Source organism: Clarias gariepinus, chromosome 24, assembly GCF_024256425.1.
Source record: "Clarias gariepinus isolate MV-2021 ecotype Netherlands chromosome 24, CGAR_prim_01v2, whole genome shotgun sequence".
Lineage (NCBI taxonomy): Eukaryota > Metazoa > Chordata > Actinopteri > Siluriformes > Clariidae > Clarias > Clarias gariepinus.
This window is the reverse complement of record NC_071123.1, coordinates 10922576-10948773: the sequence shown is the minus strand read 5'-3', so window position 1 is coordinate 10948773 and position 26198 is coordinate 10922576. Positions and strand designations below refer to the sequence as shown.

General features: G+C 37.6%; 2 protein-coding genes across 3 annotated transcripts; both read right to left on the bottom strand.

The window, feature by feature from the left end:
* Nucleotides 1–8286: 8286 nt before the first annotated feature.
* On the bottom strand, nucleotides 8287–11402 carry LOC128511813 (tubulin beta chain). Of its 2 annotated transcripts, none has more exons than XM_053484804.1 (4): nucleotides 11364–11402; nucleotides 10151–10259; nucleotides 9961–10071; nucleotides 8287–9475 (listed from the first exon to the last, which is right to left on the bottom strand). In XM_053484804.1, exons 3-4 carry the CDS (start codon nucleotides 10019–10021, stop codon nucleotides 8415–8417), a joined length of 1122 nt encoding a protein of 373 aa, XP_053340779.1. In that variant the 5' UTR covers nucleotides 10022–10071; nucleotides 10151–10259; nucleotides 11364–11402; the 3' UTR covers nucleotides 8287–8414. The 2 variants fall into 2 exon arrangements, with proteins under 2 accessions (XP_053340779.1, XP_053340778.1); XM_053484803.1 differs by lacking the exon at nucleotides 11364–11402 and adding an exon at nucleotides 10649–10802.
* A 9510-nt stretch (nucleotides 11403–20912) lies between these two features.
* LOC128511803 (tubulin beta-4B chain) lies at nucleotides 20913–24439 on the bottom strand. The gene is made up of 4 exons (XM_053484790.1): nucleotides 24291–24439; nucleotides 23792–23900; nucleotides 23602–23712; nucleotides 20913–22056 (listed from the first exon to the last, which is right to left on the bottom strand). Exons 1-4 carry the CDS (start codon nucleotides 24345–24347, stop codon nucleotides 20996–20998), a joined length of 1338 nt encoding a protein of 445 aa, XP_053340765.1. The 5' UTR covers nucleotides 24348–24439; the 3' UTR covers nucleotides 20913–20995.
* Nucleotides 24440–26198: the final 1759 nt, after the last annotated feature.

Here is a 26198-nt window from a genome sequence, read left to right as displayed (position 1 = left end):
GTTGTTTGCTGTTTGTTATTGACTCTCAACTGATCATTATAGAGTAACTAAAAAAATCAATACTCAGTAGCGTTTAGCAAACATCAAATACGAGATAGTCTCAATTTAGGTGTGATTGATTTTAACTTAATTTGTCATTAATAACAATGTAATTAATTCTGCCACAATAAAAGCTTTGGACATAAGTTGACTTAACATTTTAGGGACTGCTTACTTTTATACCCTTGCACACGTCACTCACATGCAATGTATTCACACCTCAACAATGTCACTGGAATACAGTCTATATAATTTAGGGCATTGGAGGTGTTGTTCATAACTGCTCAACTAATAAGCTCTCCATGTTTGTTTGATAGAAATAACTTTTAATTTTAAGGAAAATATATGAGATCTCAAGCAGTGTCATTTAAATGAGCAATCAAGCAAGTAAATAAATAACTTTTTACCTTATTATGTACTGTATTTAATCATTTAGATTTTTTATTAATAAACATAGTCAAAAAATATTCCTTCACAGAAAATAGTTTTAAAATTAAGCAAATAAGGCGAAAGTTTTTCGTCACTCAAAAATGCATCTGTTGCAAAATTGTTGTAAATCTGAATTTGTTGCCGATGCTGTACCTCACTAATACCATTATTAATATTTTACCAATCCAGGTGAATATTTATCCAGAGTTTCAGTACAAAGTGTGTCCTTATAAAGCAACATAATCAGGTGCTTTGAAAAAGTCCATTGGGGATTGGTATGCAGTAGAAACTGGCAAAAGCCCATCTGTCAAGCCAAAAGGCTATCTGATTTATGTTTCATGCTTCTTGCTGCTGCCACACTCCACATCTTTTATCTTTTTCTTTTCAGTTTCAGTGACAGTGAAGTAGCTTTGGCTCTCAAAGAGCAATCCATCATCTGTTTAGCATGCCTCATCAACAGCAGGTACATCTTCATGCTAACACCAAGACTGGGTGTTTTATGACGCACTGCCATATGGGTGAGGTGTATAATGCAGACAACCTATTTAAAACAGAATAACACTACATTCATAACACCTTTGTTTGTGTAGCTACCTACACAAACATTAAAAATTTTCTTAATCTTACGTTTGAATATCTCTCAAACACAAACTTATGAAAAAAAATATGATTTTTCATTGTATGATTAAGTATAAAGATATATAATTAAAAATTTATTTCAAACGTAGGTGTATGTTTGACATTGTGTGGAAATTTGGTATGTATGAATACCAATACACACCTCATCTTCACCCCACCTGTCACGAGGCAACACAGTAATGTTTGACAAACCAATTTATAGAAACAGTTTAAAATGAATAATATTACAAACCCGATTCCAAAAACAGTTGGTACTGTACAATTGTAAATAAAAACAGAATGCAATGATGTGGAAGTTTCAAATTTCAATATTTTATTCAGAATATAACATAGATGACATATCAAATGTTTAAACTGAGAAAATGTACTGTATCATTTTAAAGAAAAAATATGTTTATTTTAAAATTCATGGCATCAACACATCTCAAAAAAGTTGGGACAAGGCCATGTTTACCACTGTGTGGAATCCCCTCTTATAACAGTCTGCAAACGTCTGGGAGCTGAGGAGACAAGTTGCTTAAGTTTAGGAATAGAAATGTTGTCCCATTCTTGTCTAATACAGGCTGCTAGTTGTTAGGTCTTATTTGTGAAAGATCTGGATCCTACTCCTACGCAGCCATGATGCAGTAATTGATGCAGTATGTGGTCTGGCATTGTCATGTTGAAAAATGCAAGGTCTTCCCTGGAAGAGATGATGTATGGATGGAAGCATATGTTGTTTTAGAACTTGGATATACCTTTCAGCATTGTTGGTGTCTTTCCAGATGTGTAAGCTGCCCATGCCACACACACTCATGCAACCCCATACCATTAGAGATGCAGGCTTCTGAACTAAGCGCTGATAACAACTTGGGTTGTCCTTGTCCTCTTTAGTCAGTATGACATGGCATCCCAGTTTCCCAAAAAGAACTTCAAATTTTAATTTGTCTGACCACAGAACAGTTTTCCACTTTGCCACAGTCCATTTTAAATGAGCCTTGGCCCAGAGAAAACGCCTGCGCTTCTGTATCATGTTTAGCTATGGCTTCTTTTTTTGACCTATAGAGTTTTAGCCGGCAACTGCGAATGGCACGGTGGATTGTGTTTACCAACAATGTTTTCTGGAAGTATTCCTGAGCCCATGTTGTAATTTCCATTACAGTAGCATTCCTGTATGTGATGCAGTGCCGTCTAAGGGCCAGAAGATCACAGGCATCCAGGATGGTCTTCCGGCCTTGACCCTTACGAACAGAGATTGTTCCAGATTCTCTGAATCTTTGGATGATATTATGCAGTGTAGAAATTTTTCATCACAGCATTGTGGGAATTCGTGATCCTCTGCCCATCTTGACTTCTGAGAGACACTGCCATGCTGATAGGCTCTTTGTATACCCAATCATGTTTCCAATTGACCTAATAAGTTGCAAGTTGGTCCTCCAGCTGTTTCATATATGTACAGTACATTTAACTTTCCGGCCTCTTGTTGCTACCTGTCCCAACTTTTTGTTTTTTTAATGTGTAGCTCTCATGAAATCCAAAATGAGCCAATATTTGGCATACTTTCAACATTTGATATGTTATCTACATTTTATTCTAAATAAAATATTGAAATTTGAAACTTCCACTTCATTGCATTCCGTTTTTATTCACAATTTGTACAGTGTCCCAACTTTTTTGGAATCGGGTTTGTATTATCAGGCTGATCTTTGTGATTGTTACTGGTAGAACCTGTGTAATTGGAAGATAGAATGCAATTAAAAGGATACTCATTAATTTAAATACTGTTTTTAATTATTTCCACTGCACTTGTCAAGGCGTCACCACAGCTGAACATCCAATTCACATACAACTTGGCATGAGTTTTATGTCAAATGCCCTTCACAACCCTCCCATTCTATCCACGCTTGGGACTAGCACTAAGGATGCACTGCATTTAGTGGCTGGGTATGGGCATTGGCTGGGAAATAAAACTGCACCTTCCACATGGCAGACAAGAAGCATAAAACTGTGCCACCAATGTCCTTTCTTCAAAATATAGTATTAAAAAAAAATCTAAAAAAACATTCTTCTATTTGATATACATACACTACAAATTATGCAAATAAAGAACGGATAAAATGAACTACAAGGGCCAAGTCAAACCTGGACATTTGTTTGTGCAGAACAACAGAACGCAGTCATAAGTGTAAAAACTATCTTTATTTCTCTATATAATCTCCTGCTGCACTAATGCACTTATACCAGTGTTTCACTAGTGACATGTCTTCCACAAGGTGGAAACAAGTTTTATGTCAATTTTCAAGGATCAGGAGTTACACTCGCTAAATGTTCATTGGAACACCTGCAGTGAGCTCCAAGCCATCTCAACCAGGGTCATCATTCCCAGATGTATGGTCCATTTTAAAATGCTTGCACAACTCAAAATGTTTTACTGCAAGCTAACAGTCTCATCACCGCAGTCTCATTGCTTAAAGTTTTTGGTAAATGTCAATTTTACCCCTTGATTCATGAGGAATTTTATTACAATTCCTGGTTTGACTTGAATGCCCTCACACTTTAGTTAAAATAGAGTATTTTATTTTATCTTTTCTTCATCTTATTTTTTCTTTTTATCACAGACAAGAAGTTTAAGACATTTCACAATGCTGATAAAATAATTGAAAACTGGTTTACTCATAGTAAAAGTCTAAAGGCAGATGCTGCATTCTGTCAATAAACGTATGTAGCTAACACAAATTAAAAAAAAATTAAATTAAAAATGACAATACTTGAATAATGGGTCTTAGAATGAGACAGATATGAGAGAACCTCTCATATCAAAGCTCTCAAGCAAGCATCCAAGTTTCCAGTGGAATAAAAGGTAATTCTGGTAATGTGACATGAAAAGGAACATTAACTATGTCCTTAACAAAACAGCAAATTATTTTCCCTAATCACATAACTGTAACTATCCAAATTATATTTAGACAGATACCTTGAAAAACTTTAACTGAGGAATTCATGAAGGCATACCAAAAATGTATTATAGTCCCAAAACCTGCCTTTTAATACAGACTTATAGTATAAAGAGTGAAGAAAACTTTTTTTAATAAAAGAAACTTTAATTATTTAATCATGCACTTATGTAACAGACATACAATTTGTTCAATATAAAACACAGTAAGGGTTGCATTGGAAATTCTAATACGCAAGTTGCATTTACTTCATGGGCTCAATTGGGATGGATCATTTCGCAGTGTTACAGAAAAATGAAATAGCATCTGATTTTGAAAATGGCAACAACAATGCTGTGAGTTGAGCCCAAAAGCTGCATGTAACCCAAAATGTCATCACTCACTCAATGATGCCTTCAACTGCCATCCTCAGTTCACAGCACAACTAGCTGATTCAATTAATGTTCTATCCTTCCCTCTGCTCCTCCTCAGTTTAATAGCGATTCTATACCAAGCTCCCTCAATGTTCCATGAAATTGGGCCAGATTGCAGTGTCGTTTAATTAAAGCAATCCTTGTTGCATTGAAATTGCTTCTCATGTAATTATTTGTCTTCTCCACTTCCAATAGGTTTCTTTTAAAACCTTTACTAGACTTTTTTCCCCACACCTAGAACAACAGTAAACAAACCACGTTTTTAGAAACCAGGTCTTAAACTTTTTTTGTTCTTTTCACTGAGCAGCTTTCCAAGGATGCATCTTTTTCTCTATGTTCCGTTTAAAGACCTAGATAATATTGTGTAGTTTTAAAAACCTAACTATTAATTCTAGACTGTTAATACATCTATGATACATTTATACTGTAGTTGGAGAATTTATGGTGGCATAGTGGGTAGAAATCAATTAAATTCTATTCTATGCGTGTATCATTTTTAACAGTGGAGATTCACAGAAATTTATCCCTGGCAGCCCGGTGGTGTAGTGATTAGCACTATGGCCTTGCACCTCAAAGGGTTTAAATCCCCCCTTGTGTGTGTGTGTGTGTGTGTGTGTGTGTGTGTGTGTGTCCTGTGAAGGATTGGCACCCTCTCCAGGGTGAACACCACCTCATGCCCAAAGTCTCCTGGGATAGGCACCAGGCCCCCTGTGACCCTCTACAGAATAATCAGTATATAAGATAAAAGAATGAATGAAAATGTATCCCAATTGATTTATTTTTAATTATATTAGTATTACTTTTCATTAATTTACTCCATCCGCTCAAAGACACTGGGTAGCGCAATACAAAAAGTAATTCCCATTCTAAAACTGTACACAATTTAGTCAATTGAATACAATTATGTAAAAAAAAAACATCCTGCTCCACAGCTCCATGATCCCCAGTTTGAACCTAAGCTCGGATTACTATTTGGGTGGAGATTTATATGTTTGCCCAGTGTTTGTTCCAGATACCTCTGGGTTACTCCCATTCAGATCAATGCTTGTAAGTGGATTAATTACATTATAAATAGCCTGAAGGTGTAAATAAATGTACAGGTATGGGCTTCCTGTACTGGCGTCTTATGATGGACTGGTGCCCAACTGGTGTATTCCTCCCTCTCACCCAGTGTTCTCAGGATTGGATCCAGGTTCACCTAAAAACTGACCCAGATAAAACAGTTACTCCAGATGAATGACTGAATTACTACATGCTGTCAAACCAGTTAAGAATTATGGATAGAAAGACGTCCCACCTTTAGTAGCAAAATATAGTGTTATCCATGAAATAAATTCATAAGAAGCAATGGTGTTTAATCAGACATGATTCTTTGCTAGTGAATTTAGTAAAAGTTGCATACTACAAATCTCATTGATGTAGAGAAAACTCAATTCTGCCTCACTTGTAATCCTTAAGGGGAGTCCGTAAAATGATATAGTGTACACAATAAACAACTTCCCCCTTATTGCAGGTAGAACATCTGAGATAATACATTAATGTTAATTATCAAATTTTGAAATAAAATGAAAACTGAAGCATCTTGCTTCTAAATTAATCTATTCTAAAATTTGATTTAAGCTTCCTACTATAGCGCAAAGTTATTTGTTTGTCTTTAACAATAACAGCCAGGTTCTCTTGATAAATGTGTCTGTTTCCTGGGCCTATTTTATTTATTTAGATAATCTTATTACATGTCAGTTGAACCACTAGACCGCCAACCTGCACATGTCTGAGATAAATTACCCATGTATCACTCATGATGTTGTGGGGGACACTAAATTTGTTTTTCATGTAAAATCACATTAAATCAATTTAAAATGATTTTGCTCTTGTTTTAAAATGTGTACAATTAATGATAAAAAAATAGATAGCAAAAAGCTATCTATATACTGTATCAGATATACCCATACCAAGTTATGACAACAGTGACTTTATGTTTTCATGACTAGAGAAAATTATACTGAGCCACACATTACTGTTGTTTCTGTCCTTTTGGATAGATCATGCTTAAAATAAACAAACAGAAATATGTTTATTATACAGTATAATATATATATTTTTATTTCTTATATTTCATCAAATTTTAATACTCAATTTAAATGTGATTACATAAAGTTATTTCTTAATACTGAATTCACATTTTTAGACCCTATGAAATGCATAGGAAGTGGAAAAAGATCAAATCAATAGCTCCATCTACTGGAAAAATAAAATAGTTTGCCAACTAACTACAATTATTCTGAAAGATTATGCTGTAGGTTAAATAAATTGTACCTCAAAAAATAAACAAATAAACAAATATATGTAATCGAAAAGATTTTTTCATAATTTGATTCAAAAAGTCAAGGTTATATATTCTAAATTCATTACATATCAATTAATTCATATAAGTTTATTATTTCAAACTAAAATACAGACTTAAAATATAAATCTAAAAAGGATTTCCAAAACTGACACCCAGTTTAAAAAGTATATTTATACTGTATATGCATTTACTCAGGGCACCATAAGCATGTATCAGAGCATCAGTAGGGCATGGCATGGAGGCGATCATGGAGGCATTATTGAAGACCAGGTTGCTTTGATGTCAGCCTTTAGCTCAGCTGTATTGTTGGGTCAGGTGTTTCTTATCTTATTCTTAGAAGACATTAGCCCACAGAGATCTACAGTATGGGGTATAATCGAGAGAAAGACAAGAAGCACCTGACCCAACAATACAGGGGAGCTGAAGGTAAGCAAGTTGGCTGGCCAAGCAAGCACAATAAATATCATGGTCTGCAGACTGTTTAGAGGTAGGTTTGGCATGGTTGGCAGGTGTTAAATCCTTCTGGAAAAGGAAATCGGCAAAGCTTGTCAGCAGATGGAAGCAAGAAGTGCTTTAAAGTCTCTGGGCAGCAGACGACTTCACACTGGACTTCAAGCAACTTGGATTCTGTCCCTCTCCACGCTTCCTCCAGACTACACAGAATCCAGCCTCACATCATTCCTTGTGAAGCTTTCCCAAGTTCTTAAATTGTCTTTGCTTGGCAAATTTTTTAAAGCCTGCAGTGATCACTGATGTTTTTGTAGCTAACAGACTGATCTCTTCTAGTCAACTTTTCATAAATGTACTTTGATACAGCACCCAAAACAGGCAGGTACAGTTCGATACAACACCCACAACAGTCAGGACTTTCAGTGATGAGAAAAGTTGAGAACACTGTAAAAAGCATTCAAGTATTTGATATAAGAGAATTTAAACTAGAAGTAAAATGTGAGAGATCAAAACCAGAAGGCGGCAGTAATGCAGCACAGTAGCTGCCAACTGTGGGAAAACACCAAAAAGACATGACTTTCCTCATGATTGTGGTTGTGTGTATTCAGCCAGACCGAGAGATACTGTACACGGAATTTATATTGTTTAAATAGTAATTGATTCAAACTTTAAATGAAATATCCAGATATTTTAGGAATACTGGATTTTCATTATAATCAGCTATAAGCTGTTATCATCATCATCATCATAAAAAAGACTATCTGGAATGCATGAGTGTTACTTATTTGAATTAAGGTAATAATAATAATAATAATAATAATTTGTCAGATGCACAGTACTTTCAAGTACTAGTTATAACCAATGCATGTACCTTTACATGCATTGGTTATAACTAGGTGTAGCTTATTAATAGCAGGCTACATTTAATGGTATCAAGGACATTGAAATATTCCATTTGTCTTTTTTGCATCACTGTAAATTATACATTTTTAAAATAAGTTTAAGAACGAGAAAAAAAAAAATCAAGTTTCCAGTGGTAAACATTTATTAGAAAGTTTGGAAGTACAAAGGCACAGTTGTTAACGGATAACTTTTCAGAGATGCCAAAAAACAGAAACACATGGAAATTTAAAAGTAGAACATGTCAAGATGATTGATAGATTTCTATGCCATGTCCTCTTCTGCTTCTTCCTCAAACTCTCCCTCCTCTTCAACTGTGGCATCCTGGTACTGCTGGTACTCAGACACAAGGTCATTCATGTTGCTCTCTGCTTCTGTGAACTCCATCTCATCCATTCCTTCCCCTGTGTACCAATGCAGGAAGGCCTTTCTTCTGAACATAGCTGTGAACTGCTCAGAGATGCGCTTGAACAGCTCCTGGATGGCCGTGCTGTTACCAATAAAGGTGGCAGCCATCTTAAGCCCTCTTGGTGGGATGTCGCATACAGCTGTTTTCACATTGTTGGGGATCCACTCTACAAAATAACTGCTGTTTTTATTCTGCACGTTGAGCATCTGCTCATCCACCTCTTTCATAGACATGCGGCCCCGGAACACAGCAGCCACAGTCAAGTAGCGTCCGTGTCTCGGGTCACACGCTGCCATCATATTCTTGGCGTCGAACATCTGTTGGGTTAACTCGGGGACGGTGAGCGCACGGTACTGCTGACTCCCTCTGCTGGTGAGAGGGGCAAAACCAGGCATGAAGAAATGCAGACGTGGGAAGGGCACCATATTGACAGCTAGTTTTCGTAGGTCAGCATTGAGCTGCCCAGGAAAACGAAGACAAGTGGTCACACCACTCATGGTGGCAGAGACAAGATGGTTAAGATCACCATAAGTGGGAGTTGTGAGCTTTAAAGTGCGGAAACAGATGTCATAAAGAGCTTCATTGTCAATGCAGTACGTCTCATCAGTGTTCTCCACTAGTTGATGCACAGACAGAGTGGCGTTGTAGGGCTCCACCACAGTGTCGGAGACTTTAGGAGAAGGCACAACACTGAATGTGTTCATGATGCGGTCCGGATACTCCTCACGGATCTTGCTGATGAGCAGTGTGCCCATGCCTGAGCCAGTGCCCCCACCCAGAGAGTGAGTGAGCTGGAAGCCCTGTAGGCAGTCACAGCTCTCAGCCTCTTTCCGCACAACATCCAGCACAGAGTCCACCAGCTCAGCACCTTCAGTATAATGGCCTTTGGCCCAGTTATTTCCAGCCCCACTCTGACCTGTGAAAAGTGAGGACAATAAGGCTAAATTATGATTTGAAGGTAAATTAAACATGCCATTTTAAACCATTAAAACTGCTTCTAAAAAAATCTTTGAATTTACTTCAACTTAAAGATGTCATGTATTTATTTTTTTGCAGTAAAGGATTTAATGTTTAATATAATGTGACTCATTTTAGAGTGAAACAGGATGGCTGGGTGTGGTTATGGAAATTAGCTGGTTATGGAAAATACTTTTAGAATTTGACTAACTTACAAAAACTAGACATCTTTGACATTTTGGGGGTGAACAAATTTATGTGAAAAAATCATGCCTCAAAATATTGCAGTATTGGGGGAAAACCTGCTGCATTTTAATAGACAAGTGATTAGTACAGGTGAATTATGCAAAGTGTAACAAAGGAAATGGGGAAACAAAGATAAGGGTTCGACTGGGATTTCAGGCCATCATTAAAAATAATATATATTTTTTAAAGTTCACCCACCAAAGACGAAGTTGTCTGGTCTGAACACTTGGCCAAAAGGACCAGACCTCACGGAGTCCATTGTCCCTGGCTCCAAGTCCACCAGCACGGCCCGAGGAACATACTTTCCACCTGAGGCACCACAATACACACTTTCACTACACTCAAAAATACACTTTAAACAGGTGATGCTGTAAAACACTAGATTTACCAGTGGCTTCATTGTAATACACATTAATCCTCTCAAGCTGCAGGTCGCTGTCACCGTGGTAGGACCCGGTCGGGTCGATTCCGTGTTCATCGCTGATCACCTCCCAAAACTAAAGCAGGATCAAATCTGATTATTATCACGGTCAGCTTGTTTAACAAGTTATCAAGCTTTAAAAGAATGAATGAACGACTGAATGAATAAGTGGCTATTTAATTAAATCTTTAAAAAAAAATGGTCATTGTCGCAAAGCAGCTTGAATCAAGAGTAAATTATGGAAATGTGTATGTAATGTGTGAGAAAATGTGCACGAATCAAAATGATCTTAAATATTTAAAGCTGTTGTCACCTGTCGCTAGTGCACTGTTGCTATGTAACCCAATCAGACATTTCTAACGACTAAGCGAGAGCTCTTTTCATTTAAGCATCTAAGTAGTACAGTATGAGCATCTAATGCAGCAAAAGTCCAAGACTTGTGTAATGTTAATGCACTAAACTTACTTTTGCACCGATTTGATTCCCACACTGACCAGCTTGCAGATGAACGATTTCTCTCATTTTGAAAAGCGCTTAATAAACACACACTTGAATGAATTTAAGGACTAACTCCCACTCGCGTCACCCTCGATACAGAGATACTGAGAAGCGGCGCTGTCACGCGGATTTAAACCATGACGTTATAAACGTCTCCGAACGCCAGTGGCTGAACAAAACGCCAAGCATTATTCTGCGGACTTGTGTTGACTTTGATTGGCCCAGACGTTACGTTCTGTCTCCAATAGTGATGGGAATTCCGGCTGATTTCTGACAGATCAGCTTCAACTCCGACTCATTCCACTCCTAAATGACTGACATTTTTTCACTTTATTTGTCAGGGTTTCTCTTTATCCAATGAATTGTTTAAGGAAATATACCGTCCATCCTTGTCATTCTTTACTTAACTACAAGTACAACAAACAGTTTACATTAAATTAAATATAAAAAACGTTTAGATAACTGTGAAAACGCTCATTATACCTGCATGGTTTTTGTCCAGTATAAGGATTTATTTGATCAAATCCCCACATGCACACAGCTGAGTTAAACACACTCCACCATTCACACAAACAGCTTAGAGGGAAATACACTCATACATCGTAATGGGTTACATTGCTTACATAAAATCAAATAAATAAAAATGATTAAACAAATAAATAAATAAATAAAAACAGCTCACTTGAGTCAATTCTTGTGTGTGAACACTGAGAGCCGACACCAGTCTCCAGAGTTACAGCGTTGTGAGCTCCCATAGAAACACCTTTGTGTTTGTGGTAACTATTTGTACAGCAAAGCGACGATTATTACGGACCTCACTTCATGCTAAACTAACACTTCTATTGTCTTTACTGAGAAGAGGACATGTTTGGACCTGCTCAGTGTGGTGTATGTTAGTTACACTAAAACAAGGTTCACACTGAGAACTGGCTGCCTGTATAAAACCAACGGTCATTCATTTATTTGAGTGTTTAAAATTTGGATTTTTTTTTTTTTTACCTCTACTCACCAATATAAATACAAATGTAACATCAGTCTGTAAAAGACTAATTAGCAAACTGATGTGTAAGTACTGTAGTGTAAGAGTGCAAAAGATTTCAAAGACCTTATTGGAAGGCAATCAACCTTGGGGTTAAATCAGTAATTGCACTGATCACAGCACAATTTGTCCTTACTAATTATGGTGAATCAGGTGTTTTCATAAAACCATGACAACAAGGCCTAAAATTAGCAGTAAGGTTGTTGCATCCAGACAGGAGAGCCATCCTTTCCTTTTATTCTACTTCCCAAGGATCAAACTGAAACGCCATTGACTGACTGAATGGATCTGGGTGTGTAGTGTATGAGAAGACATAGTGTGGGAGCAGCTGCAAAGCTGTCACACAGTAAACTTTCACTTATGAATGTAAAGCTGCATGTGACCTTACATGCATCTTCTCTAAACCCAAATCCTAATCCAAAACTTTATCTCCCTATGCGCCCTGTACTTGGCATCCAATAAAAGATGACTAACTCATACTTTGAATATTCAAGCTTTATAATTTGAATGCTGGCTTCAAAAGGTAAGCCAGTTTTTGCCTTCGGCTAGGGAAAATAGGGACCTTGATTTGTTATCAGGAACTCAGTTGCCTTGTGTTCTTTCATAAGCAGTGAGTATGATGTAATTCATGTTCTCACTATGATTATAATCTATAATAAACATTCTGAAACACCAGATTGACAAGTAGTCTTGAACCTGATGGCCTGGGTGGTTTAGTTCTGTGACCTACAATTGTGAAAAAAGGTTTGAATTAGTTTTATTTTTAAACTGATGAGACTGATATAAACAGATAATTCTATATCTAACTGATATTGTATATTTAAATCCACCACAGATATACATGTTTAGCAAACATTATTATTATTATTATTATTATTATTATTAAATATTATAGTTCAGAACTGAGGCAATAGAAATGCAGTCCTGAGATCCATTGAGCTTATTTTTGTCACAGCTCATTTGGCATGGGTGCTGGATAAAGTCTGACCCTGCTGTCATTGCCTGGCTGTCACTGCTGAGCCCTGGGAGGAAAGCTAACCCGACTGGAACAAAATTCCCTTCCACTATTGAGACAACAAAACAGCTCTATGGAAACATGCTGCCACAGAAACCTGCAGGCACACATTAGTTCCCATTAGACGACTATAAGCATACTGTAAAAGAAAACAATATATATTTATGCTTGTGTTTATGACTTTCACATGTCATTTACATTGCTAATTTATTGTATGGAAAAGTAAAGCAATATTTAAATAGGGTGACTGTAGATAAAATTGATTAAAAATCTTCCTGGATCAGAAAATGTGAAATTAGAAAGAATTTTAGTGACAACCTGGCAATTTTTTTTGTTTTTTTGCATTCTGATTTACCATAAATTACTGTATTTTTTTCCAAATTATGCTGATTTACTGCACTAATTACAGATAGCAAATTTAATAATCTTTTGAATGTGTTTGAGTTTGTTCCTTCAAAATATGTTGACATAAAAGGGTAAGAGGTGGGGACTAGGATCAGCTTTTTCTGCTCATTGAAAAAAAAAAAAAACAGTAATATGTTGCACCAAAGACTGGTGCAACATATTATTGTCAACTAGGTTTGACATGTTGAGTGGGACAAATTGGCCATGTTTGATTCCCACAAATTGGCCAGGTTTGATTCCCACTCCTGTGTGGAGTTTCCATGTTCTTCCCGTGCTTGGTGGATTTCTTCGATTTGCTGCAGTGTCCTTCCGCAGGCTGAAGACATGTGGATTAGGGTAAGTGCCCATAGTGGGCATGTGGGTATGTGTGTGTCCTGCAATGGATTGGCACCCTGTCCAGGATTTACCCCACTTTATGCTCTAAGACTCCTGGGATGGGCTCCAGGCCCCCTGTGACCCTATATACCGGATTAAGTGCGTGTGTGTGTGTGTGTGTGTGTGTGTGTGTGTGTGACCTTAAACATTAGAGACTGTTCTAAAAGTTTAGAAAGTTCTGAAATACTCACTTACACTATTTGGTTATTTTAAAGTTTGATGTTGACCTTAAATAAATTTCTCAATCCTATCTACGAATATGCCTTCAGGCATTGTACTGTTTTGCCCTGGTTAACTAATTAAATCTATGCATGAATGTGTAAATAAAAGTATAAGCTGCCGGTATTGGTGTTCAATTATGAACATCTTTAAATGCACAGAATTATGCCTAAACTGAATTCTGCTAGAATCTGCTAAATGAATTAGTGTACATAATAAATAGCAAGTTAAAAGGCAGCTTCCCCCTCATTACATATAGAACATTTGAGATAATATGTTCATTTTTATCATATTTTAAAATAATATGAAAAACAAAGAACCAAAGGTTCTCTTAATAAATGAGTCTGTTTTCTGTGCCTAATTTGATCAGATATACTTATTAAATGTCAGTTAATCCACTAGACCCCCTTTAAATGCACATTTCTGTAATAAACTATTTATCTATGACCCATGATGTTGTGAGGGTCATCAAAGGTACTACAACGCTGAAATTTCTGTCAAATATAATTGTAGTAGAGAAAATATTATATATTTTTAAAATGTTAAATTAAAAAAGTTGTGGTGTTAATTTCCAATTCCCAGGTATTTGCCCTCTTCCTGATTTTATTATTTTATTTATTTATTTATTTATTTGTTGCACATGACATACTTTTAGGTCACTTAGGTTATGTATGTAGTAGGAAAATTAACCAAATCACACTCAAAAGTTCACCTCTGAATAGGTCGAAAAACCAAATAAACGTTTTGCCTAGTCAAAGTCTGGACTTTGAGATGAAATCCGAGTGAGAAAGCCTTTCAAGACCTTTCAAAAACCTCCCAATGTGGCTGTATTAAAACAATTCTACAATTCTTCCTCTACACTGATGTAAAATAATCGTTTCCGGTTATCACAAACATTTGATTGCAATTGTTGCTGCAAAGAGTCGTACAACCAGTTATTAAGTTTAGGGGCAATTACTTTTTTACAAAGCTCCAGGTATGTTTAGACAGCTTTTTCTCTCTAATATAAAAAAAAAATCATTTTAAAACTGTATTTGTATGTACTCAGGTTGTGTTTGTGTAATATTACATTTTTTGACGATCTAAATCATTTAAGCAAAACAAATATGCAAAAATATGTAATAAGCTTATGCTACATACAAAAATACAAGGGTAGCTCATTGGTTAAGGGGTTGGACAACTGATCAGAAGGTCCCAGGTTCAAAACCCAGCACCACCAAGGTACCACTGTGGGCTCATGGTCCTGTAAATAGAGGATCTGCCAAGTGCTATAAATGTAAAATATGCTTACTTTCACTATTAAACCAGGAATTCTGTTTTTCTAAGAATTTGACATGTTTGTTTTTGTGTTTGCTTCTTTTTGTAATTTGATCTTAGTAAGCATTTAAGTGAACTCCCATAACGCTCATTCAAAATGTTTTTCTAACTAATTTTTTTCATCAAAGAAGATACTTCAATACTATTCTTTCAGGTTTTCCATAATGAGTTTTACAGTTCTTAAGTCATTTAAGAGATCTCTTTAGTTGTTAGTTTTCTTAATGCAGGACAATTATTTAAACTTTCTGAAACAAGCAACGATCACAGAATATGACTTCTGACATGCTTGGTAAATAAGAAATGAGAAGCTACTCATTGCATCAGTTAGCTTTAAATAACTTGTTGCCGGCTGAAGCATATAATTACATGACTTTTATGTAATGAGTCAGTATTTGCAGTGTTGGCCCTTCCTTTTTAGGACCTCTGCAATTCGACTGAGCATGCTCTCAATCAACTTCTGGGCCAAATCCTGACTGATAGCAACCTATTCTTTCATAATCACTTCTTGGAGTTTGTCAGAATTAGTGGGTTTTTGTTTGTCCACCCGCCTCTTGAGGATTGACCACAAGTTCTCAATGGGATTAAGATCTGGGGAGTTTCCAGGCCATGGAAACAAAATTTCAACGTTTTGGTCCCCGAATCACTTGGTTATCACTTTACCTTATGGCACGCCGCTCCATCGTGCTGGAAAATGCATTGTTCTTTACTAAACTGTTGTTGGATTGTTGGAAGAAGTTGCTGTTGGAGGGTGTTTTGGTACCATTCTTTATTCATGGCTGTGTTTTTGGGCAAAATTGTGAGTCAGCCCACTCCCTTGGATGAGAAGCAACCCCACACATGAATAGTCTCAGGATGCTTTACTGTTGGCATGACACAGGACTAATGGTAGCGCTCACATTTTCTTCTCCGGATAAGCCTTTTTCCAGATGCCCCAAACAATCTGAAAGAGGTTTCATCGGAGAATATGACTTTGCCCCAGTCCTCAGCAGTCCATTCACCATACTTTCTGCAGAAAATCAATTTGTCTCTGATGTTATTTTTGAAGAGAAGTGGCTTCTTTGCTGCCCTTCTTGACAACAGGCCATCTTCCAAAAGTCTTCGCCTCACTGTGAGTGCAGATGCGCTCACACCTGCCTGCTGCCTTTCCTGAGCAAGCTCTGCACTGGTGGCACTCCGATCCCGCAGCTGAATCCACTTTAGGAGACGATCCTGGCGCTTGCAGCACTTTCTTGGACGCCCTGAAGCCTTCTTAACAAGAATTTGAACCTCTTTCCTTGAAGTTCTTGATGATCCTGTAAATTGTTGATTTAGGTGCAATCTTAGTAGCCACAATATCCTTGCCTGTGAAGCCATTTTTATTCAACGCAATGATGGCTGCACACATTTCTTTGCAGGTCACCCTGGTTAACAATGGAAGAACAAAGATTTCAAGCATCACCCTCCTTTTAACATGTCAAGTCTGCCATTCTAACCCAATCAGCCTGACATAATGATCTCCAGCCTTGTGGTCATCAAAATTCTCACCTGAGTTAACAAGACGATTACTGAAATGATCTCACTGTTCACTCAATGATCTAATAATGTACACACAGCGCCGCGCTACCGTATGAAACGTACATTCACATCAACTACCAAACAGAGTTTTATCAGTAATCTCCCAGAGTTCCCAACTTCGATTAGATCACCGTCTGACCCCACAGAACTCGATCAGGCTACTGAATATTTAGAGTCGACATTTCGCTATACCCTAGATAATGTAGCTCCAGTCAAAAGAAAAATTATTAGAGATAAAAAACTTGCTCCCTGGTATAACGATCACACGCGCACTTTAAAACAGACCGCTCGGAAATTAGAACGTAAATGGCGTCAAACTAAATTACTAGTATTTCAAATAGCATGGAAGGAGAGCATCCTGAACTATAGAAAAGCTCTTAGTGTAGCTAGATCAACATATCTCTCCACTCTTATAGAAAATAACAAAAATAATCCTAGATTCTTATTTAATGCTGTAGCCAAATTAACCAGAAATAAGACCACTGCAGAAATCTCCACAACAACATCATGCAATAGTGAGGACTTCATGAACTTTTTTTAATAATAAAATTGTAAATATTAGGCATAAAATTGAGGTTTTGAAACCGAACAATGTAATTGATGCAGATGTTAATCTAGCCATGTCAGACCAGAACCTAGAATACTTTACTCCCCTTGAAGAGAATGAAGTAATTTCACTCATCTCTTCTTCAAATTCATCAACCTGTATATTAGATCCTATACCGACACATTTTCTTAAACAGATAGTACCAGCAATAATAGAACCCCTGTTGAGAATAATTAATTCTTCACTCAGCATTGGATATGTTTCAAAATCTTTTAAATTAGCAGTTATCAAACCAATAATTAAGAAACCTGACCTCGACCCCTGTCAGCTGTCCAGTTACAGACCAATATCAAACCTCCCCTTTATCTCTAAGATCCTGGAAAAGATAGTAGCGGAGCAGCTATGTTCATATATACATAGAAATGGCATACATGAACTGTATCAGTCAGGATTTAGGCCTCATCACAGTACAGAGACAGCGCTCGTTAAAGTAGTAAATGACATTCTATTGGCCTCTGATCAGGGTTGTGTAACTATGCTTGTATTACTTGACCTAAGTGCAGCTTTTGACACTGTTGATCACGCTATTCTTCTTCACAGATTAGAAAATGTAGTGGGAATTAAGGGTACAGCCCTCTCCTGGCTCAGATCCTATCTGACCCATCGTTATCAGTATGTAGACTTAAATGGTGATTATTCTGCATGTTCTCTAGTGGAGTTTGGCGTTCCGCAGGGTTCAGTTTTAGGTCCACTGCTTTTTTCCCTTTACATGCTTCCTCTGGGCAACATAATCCGTAAGCATGGTATTAGTTTTCATTGTTATGCTGACGATACACAGTTATATGTCTCAGCAAAACCTGATGAGAAAAAACAGCTTACTAAAATTGAGCAATGTGTGCAGGACATAAGAAATTGGATGCAAATTAACTTCCTTCTGCTAAATCCGGATAAGACAGAAGTTCTAGTCATAGGACCGCATACAGCTAGGAGTAAAATTTTAGATCACACCGTAACTTTAGATGGCCTTTCTGTTCCATCAAATGCAACAGTGAAAGACCTTGGTGTGATTATTGATTCCAGCCTTTCATTTGAAGCACATGTAGATAATATTACCAGGATAGCATTCTTTCACCTCAGAAATATTGCCAGAATAAGAAATTTATTGTCGCTAAACGACGCAGAAAAACTAGTTCATGCTTTTATCACCTCTAGGTTGGACTATTGTAATGCCTTACTGTCTGGTTGTTCAGCTAGATGCATAAATAAGCTTCAGCTAGTCCAGAATGCAGCAGCAAGAGTCCTCACCAGAACCAGAAGATATGAGCACATCACCCCTATCTTATCCTCACTCCATTGGCTCCCTGTGAAATTTCGCATTGATTTTAAAATACTACTCTTGACATATAAAGCATTAAATGGTCTCGCGCCGCAGTACTGCTAGTGTCTTACGATCCGCCACGCCTACTTCGATCAAAGGATGCAGGCTGCTTGTCAGTACCGCGTATTATGAAAAATACAGCTGGGGGCAGAGCTTTTTCTTACAAAGCCCCAAAGTTATGGAATAGTCTTCCAAATAGTGTTCGGGACTCAGACACAGTCTCAGTGTTTAAGTCCAGGCTAAAAACCTATTTATTTAGCCAAGCATTTTTATAAATAGATTTGCCATAGGTAAAGGAGCAGATCTGGGGGACTTATGGACGTAGAGTATTATGGTGAACTGGTATGTTTGGATGCTGTCTTCCTCACTCTCATTGATCACTCAGGTTTGCTGACGGTGAGGTGATTGTTTGCTTTACATGTCAGGAAGCCCTCATGTTTGTGTTTCCTTCTGGCTCTCCCTTTTAGTTATGCTGTCATAGTTAGTCCTGCCGGAGTCTCTGCTTGCACTCTACAGTTAATATACATTCACATTATACATTGTGTGACTGTGACCATACCTAACTGCCATCTCTCCTCTTCTTCTCTTCCCCCCCCTCTTTCCTTTTCCTCTCTCCTCCTGTCTCCCCTTTCACTCTTTCTCTCTCTCTCTGTCGAGCTACACATGTCGTTCCTGAGCTGCCAGTGATCCAGACTCCCTCTGCCCTCCGGACCTGTGTGACCCATCCTGGTGCCCCGCTTCTGGCTGAAGATCTCGTCACATGGATGCCCCGTGTGTCTCTCTGGGATGCGTCTGGTGTCTGGGAATGATTCTCTCTACCTAGAAAATGGTTCTTGCCTTGACTGGTGTTGGCAACTGTTTCTCTGGGGACTTGACAGTTCTATAGTTCATGACTGGAACTTCTTACAAGTCTACCTGGGTCTTCAATAACTACCTGGACTCCATATTAACATCAATTAACATCAGCTATTATAGCTGAACTGCCTCCCACCCTACACACTGTATAAATGCAGATCATTTACTGCTTTCTGTTTCACCCAAATGAGGATGGGTTCCCTGTTGAGTCTGGTTCCTCTCAAGGTTTCTTCCTATTACCATCTCAGGGAGTTTTTCCTTGCCACTGTCGCCCTCGGCTTGCTCACCAGGGACAAACTGACCATTTTGATTCATACAAATTCACATTTCATACAAACTTAAATAATTCTTTTGACTATGTAAAGCTGCTTTGCGGCAATGAAAATTGCTAAAAGCGCTATACAAATAAAATTGAATTAATTTGAATTGAATCTCAGCAGGTCCTTTAATGACAGCAATGAAATGCAGTGGAAAGGTTTTTTTGGAATTAAGTTAATTTTCATGGCTTAGAAGGACTATGCAATTCATCTGATCACTCTCAATAACATTCTGGAGTATATGCAAATTGTTATTATAAAAACTTAAGCAGCAACTTTTCCAATTTCCAATATTTATGTAATTCTCAAAACTTTTGGCCACGACTGTACACACACACACAAACAAATCTCTTCTGCTCTGTCATTGTCCTGCTGCAGAAGAATATATTTAGGGTCAAATAGACACCTCCTTGATGATATTACATGATGGATAAGTATCTGCCTTTATTTCTCATCATTGAGGACATGGATGATGGTTATTTGTCAGTTACATGTTGTTATTTGTTTGAGGTTGTAGTTGCCTAATTCTAAGACCCACTACGATCTGATGATTTTTATGTTTTTTACACAAAAACAACTAGAATTAAAAAAGGGGGTACTAACTTTTCAACATAATATATAACAAGTCAGAAGTTTAAACACCAGTTTAGAACAATACTCACTCACTTACAGGGTCACATACAGGGTCACAGGAGGCCTGTGCTGAGACCCAATTTTTAAGTTAATTCTCAGTAATGGATTAACATTTTAGACCCTATGAAATGCTTATTAGAAAAAGATTAAATCAATAGCTCCATCTGCTGGAGAAAAATACTTATTTCGCTTACCAACTAAAATAATACTGAGAGGTTGAGGTATAGCTTTCTGTACTTTAATAATTAAATTTAAAAAGAGAAACCCATATATTCAAGATTAATTCATCATCAAATTAACTATTTCAAGTCTTTGTCAAAAATCCAGTAACCGACATTATCAATCTAAAGATTATATCCAATGCAGAAGTGCCCAAGTTTTGACTCACACAGGGCTACTTCATTAATTAATAAGAATAATGTAATAATTAATACTAAAATTTATGTGTGGGGGTGGGGGGCGAGCAAGCAAGACCAAACAGAATTTCCCGACTATAGTAAGTATTTTCAACCATAAAGAACAAGTCAAGTTGCTAGACATAAACATTTATTTGAATGTTTGAAAGTACAAAGGCAGCGGTATTAATGGTTAACTTTTCAGGGATGGCAAAAAAACAGAAACACAGGAAACTTATAAGTTGAATATGTGATTAATAGATCTCTATGCCACGTCCTCTTCTGCTTCTTCCTCAAACTCTCCCTCCTCTTCAGCTGTGGCATCCTGGTACTGCTGGTACTCAGACACAAGGTCATTCATGTTGCTCTCTGCTTCTGTGAACTCCATCTCATCCATTCCTTCCCCTGTGTACCAATGCAGGAAGGCCTTTCTTCTGAACATAGCTGTGAACTGCTCAGAGATGCGCTTGAACAGCTCCTGGATGGCCGTGCTGTTACCAATAAAGGTGGCAGCCATCTTAAGCCCTCTTGGTGGGATGTCGCATACAGCTGTTTTCACATTGTTGGGGATCCACTCTACGAAATAGCTGCTGTTTTTATTCTGCACATTGAGCATCTGCTCATCCACCTCTTTCATAGACATGCGGCCCCGGAACACAGCAGCCACCGTCAAGTAGCGTCCGTGTCTCGGGTCACACGCTGCCATCATATTCTTGGCGTCGAACATCTGTTGGGTTAACTCGGGGACGGTGAGCGCACGGTACTGCTGACTCCCTCTGCTGGTGAGAGGGGCAAAACCAGGCATGAAGAAATGCAGACGTGGGAAGGGCACCATATTGACAGCTAGTTTTCGTAGGTCAGCATTGAGCTGCCCAGGAAAACGAAGACAAGTGGTCACACCACTCATGGTGGCAGAGACAAGATGGTTGAGATCACCATAAGTGGGAGTTGTGAGCTTTAAAGTGCGGAAACAGATGTCATAAAGAGCTTCATTGTCAATGCAGTACGTCTCATCAGTGTTCTCCACTAGTTGATGCACAGACAGAGTGGCGTTGTAGGGCTCCACCACAGTGTCGGAGACTTTAGGAGAAGGCACAACACTGAATGTGTTCATGATGCGGTCCGGATACTCCTCACGGATCTTGCTGATGAGCAGTGTGCCCATGCCTGAGCCAGTGCCCCCACCCAGAGAGTGAGTGAGCTGGAAGCCCTGTAGGCAGTCACAGCTCTCAGCCTCTTTCCGCACAACATCCAGCACAGAGTCCACCAGCTCAGCACCTTCAGTATAATGACCTTTGGCCCAGTTATTTCCAGCCCCACTCTGACCTGTGAAAAGTGAGGACAATAAGGCTAAATTAAATTAATTACTTGTTGGAACTTTCTATGGAATACCTAAAGACTAGAGACTTGAAATATAATTTGGTTCAGACCTACATCCCTAATATTTCACAAAAACCCAATATATTTAAGTTTTTTTGCCATCTTTCTCTAGGTATGCATTTTAATTAGTCTGTTTCCCTCTGTCTGCATTTATTCACTCTTCACAGTAAAGTCAACATGCAGCCCTGATACAAAAATAAGACTATTAAAACAAAAATGTATGTGGCAAATTATTACTTTACGTTACTTTATGGCACGTATTTTATATTAGTATCCATTTACTTGTAAAAAATCATTACACTTCAGTACTAGAAGCCTGGACAGGGCTGGACCTGGACCTGGACAGACCTGGACAGGGTGTCAATCCATCGCAGGGCACACACATATACACACTCACACACTCATTCACACACTACAGGCAATTCTTTTGGGAACGCCAAATAGCCTAATCTGCATGCCTTTGGACTATGGGAGGAAACCAGAATAGCCGGAGGAAACCCACCAAGCACGGGGAGAACATGCAAACTCCATGCACACAGAGATGGAAATCAAGCCTGGCCGGGAATCGACGGCTAACCCTGGAGGTGCAAGGCAACAGTGCTAACCACTACAATACTGTGCCGCCTAAAGAGTATCCATAAAAATAAAAATAAACTTTCCCCATTCATAGATTTCAATTTAAAAATCTAGTTATTCAAAAAATAAATCCCATTGAACACAAATAATTTATACCTTCGCATATGTGGACATTAGGTAATATGTTAATATAATGTTGATTTTTTTTTTGTGGTAAAGAATTTAAAGACAACATGTAATATAACTCATTTTGGAGTGAAACAGGATGTCTGGATGTGGGTATGGAAATTTGATGTCAGATTTTGACTAGGTTACAGAAACCTGAGATCTTTGGCCTGGCTTCGACAAACTTTTTTGGTGTACAGCTGAACTACAGTATGCATACTGTAACGACGAAAACGAGCAAGGGTTTGATTTTAGAGCAACATTAAACATTAAATGCAGAAAACTAAAGCGAATCTGATCATTATCAAGGTCAGCTTGTTTAACATGTTATCAAGCTAAAAGAATGAATGAATGAATGAATGAATAAATAAATGAATAAATGAACGAACGAATAAATGAATAAGTGGCTATTTAATTAAATTAAATATTAAAGTAAATTATGGAAATTTGTATGAAGCCATGTGTGTGATGAGTGTGATGAGCCTAATTTATGTTATCATTATCTTTATCTACAATGAACATTCTGAAACTATAGATTGATAGGTAGTCCTGTTTAAGTAATAATAATAACAACAACAGCAACAACAACAACAACAACAACAATAATAATAATAATAATAATAATAATAATAATAATCTGAAATATAATTTAGAACTTAGGCAATAGAAATGCAATCCTAAGGTCCATCGAGCTTATTTTTTGTCACACATTGTGCTGCACAGCTCATTTGAATTTAAAAGTTCACCCACCAAAGACGAAGTTGTCTGGTCTGAACACTTGGCCAAAAGGACCAGACCTCACGGAGTCCATTGTCCCTGGCTCCAAGTCCACCAGCACGGCCCGAGGAACATACTTTCCACCTGAGGCACCACAATACACACTTTCACTACACTCAAAAATACACTTTAAACAGGTGATGCTGTAAAACATTAGATTTACCAGTGGCTTCATTGTAATACACATTAATCCTCTCAAGCTGCAGGTCGCTGTCACCGTGGTAGGACCCGGTCGGGTCGATTCCGTGTTCATCGCTGATCACCTCCCAAAACTAAAGCAGGATCAAATCTGATTATTATCACGGTCAGCTTGTTTAACAAGTTATCAAGCTAAAAGAATGAATGAATGAACGACTGAATGAATAAGTGGCTATTTAATTAAATCTTAAAAAAAAATGGTCATTGTCGCAAAGCAGCTTGAATCAAGAGTAAATTATGGAAATGTGTATGTAATGTGTGAGAAAATGTGCACGAATCAAAATGATCTTAAATATTTAAAGCTGTTGTCACCTGTCGCTAGTGCACTGTTGCTATGTAACCCAATCAGACATTTCTAACGACTAAGCGAGAGCTCTTTTCATTTAAGCATCTAAGTAGTACAGTATGAGCATCTAATGCAGCAAAAGTCCAAGACTTGTGTAATGTTAATGCACTAAACTTACTTTTGCTCCGATTTGATTCCCACACTGACCAGCTTGCAGATGAACGATTTCTCTCATTTTGGAAAGCGCTTAATAAACACACACTTGAATGAATTTAAGGACTAACTCCCACTCGCGTCACCCTCGATACAGAGATACTGAGAAGCGGCGCTGTCACGCGGATTTAAACCATGACGTTATAAACGTCTCCGAACGCCAGTGGCTGAACAAAACGCCAAGCATTATTCTGCGGACTTGTGTTGACTTTGATTGGCCCAGACTTTACGTTCTGTCTCCAATAGTGATGGGAATTCCGGCTGATTTCTGACAGATCAGCTTCAACTCTTCAGTAAGATCCGACTCATTCCACTCCTAAATGACTGACATTTTTTCACTGTATTTGTCAGGGTTTCTCTTCATCCAATGAATTGTTTAAGGAAATATAACGTCCATCCTTGTCATCCTTTACTTAACTACAAGTACAACAAACAGTTTACATTAAATTAAATATAAAAAACGTTTAGATAACTGTGAAAAGGCTCATTATACCTGCATGGTTTTTGTCCAGTATAAGGATTTATTAGATCAAATCCCCACATGCACACAGCTGAGTCAAACACACTCCACCATTCACACAAACAGCTTAGAGGGAAATACACTCATACATCGTAATGGGTTACATTGCTTACATAAAATCAAATAAATAAAAATGATTAAACAAATAAATAAATAAATAAATAAAAACAGCTCACTTGAGTCAATTCTTGTGTGTGAACACTGAGAACCGACACCAGTCTCCAGAGTTACAGCGTTGTGAGCTCCCATAGAAACACCTTTGTGTTTGTGGTAACTAGATACATCTGTACAGCAAAACGACGATTATTACGGATCTCACTTCATGCTAAACTAACACTTCTATTGTCTTTACTGAGAAGAGGACATGTTTGGACCTGCTCAGTGTGGTGTAAATATTTTTAATTTGACTTATTTACCCCCCTTTTTATAAGTGTTTAAAGCTTTAATTATTTTCCTGATTTCAAATACAATATCACACTTCAACCAATTGTGCCCATGATCAATGACTGGGAAGCAGCTGTTACGCAGTGAACTTTTAATTATGAATGTAGAGATGCGTGTTGCCTTACACACATCTACTCTAAACCAGAATCCTACTCCAAAACCCTCTCTTTCTCTCTACAATATGCGCCCTGTACTTGACATCCGATAAAAGATGACTAACGCATACTTTGAATATTCAGGATTCAGTATTTGAATGTCAGCTGCAACAGGTTCAGTTTATGCCTTTGGCTAAGAAAAAAAAGGTGCCTCGGTTTGTTATCAGGAACTCAGTAGCCATGTGTTCTTTCATGAGTGATGAGTGCGATAGGCCTAATTCAATTATCATTATCATTATCTATAATGAATCATATAGAACCATGCAACCATAGGTTTACAAGTAGTCCTAACACATGTTTAAGTAATAATAGTAACAACAACAGCAACAACAATAATTATAATTATTATTATTGTATTAGATAATGACTAATTACTACTGTTAGATAAGTAATAAGTTGGATAATAATAATAATAATTATTATTATTATTATTATTATTATTATTATTATTATAGAAATCTGAAATATAATTAGAACTGGCAATAGAAATGCAGTCCTGAGGTCCATCAAGCTTATTTTGGTCACACATTATGCTGCACAGCTAATTTGGCATGGGTGCTGGATAAAGTCTGACCCTGCTGTCATTGCCTGGCTGTCACTGCTGAGCCCTGGGAGGAAAGCTAACCTGACTGGAACAAAATTCCCTTCCACTATTTAAACAACAAAACAGCTCTATGGAAACATGCTGCCACAGAAACCTGCATTAGTTTCCATTAGAAGAGCATGAACATACAGGAAAACAATATATATTTAA

What these genes read in the sequence shown, in the direction of transcription:
- LOC128511803 (XM_053484790.1), bottom strand. Translation starts at nt 24,347, where the DNA reads ATGAGAGAAATCGTTCATCTGCAAGCTGGTCAGTGTGGGAATCAAATC. An exon ending in GGAATCAAATCGGAGCAAAA is followed by an intron (nt 23,901 to 24,290) that starts GTAAGTTTAGTG and finishes ATCCTGCTTTAG; the next exon opens with TTTTGGGAGGTGATCAGCGA. An exon ending in ACCAGACAACTTCGTCTTTG is followed by an intron (nt 22,057 to 23,601) that starts GTGGGTGAACTT and finishes CACTTTTCACAG; the next exon opens with GTCAGAGTGGGGCTGGAAAT.
- LOC128511813 (XM_053484803.1), bottom strand. Translation starts at nt 10,705, where the DNA reads ATGAGAGAAATCGTTCATCTGCAAGCTGGTCAGTGTGGGAATCAAATC. An exon ending in GTATTACAATGAAGCCACTG is followed by an intron (nt 10,072 to 10,150) that starts GTAAATCTAGTG and finishes GTGGTGCCTCAG; the next exon opens with GTGGAAAGTATGTTCCTCGG. An exon ending in ACCAGACAACTTCGTCTTTG is followed by an intron (nt 9,476 to 9,960) that starts GTGGGTGAACTT and finishes CACTTTTCACAG; the next exon opens with GTCAGAGTGGGGCTGGAAAT.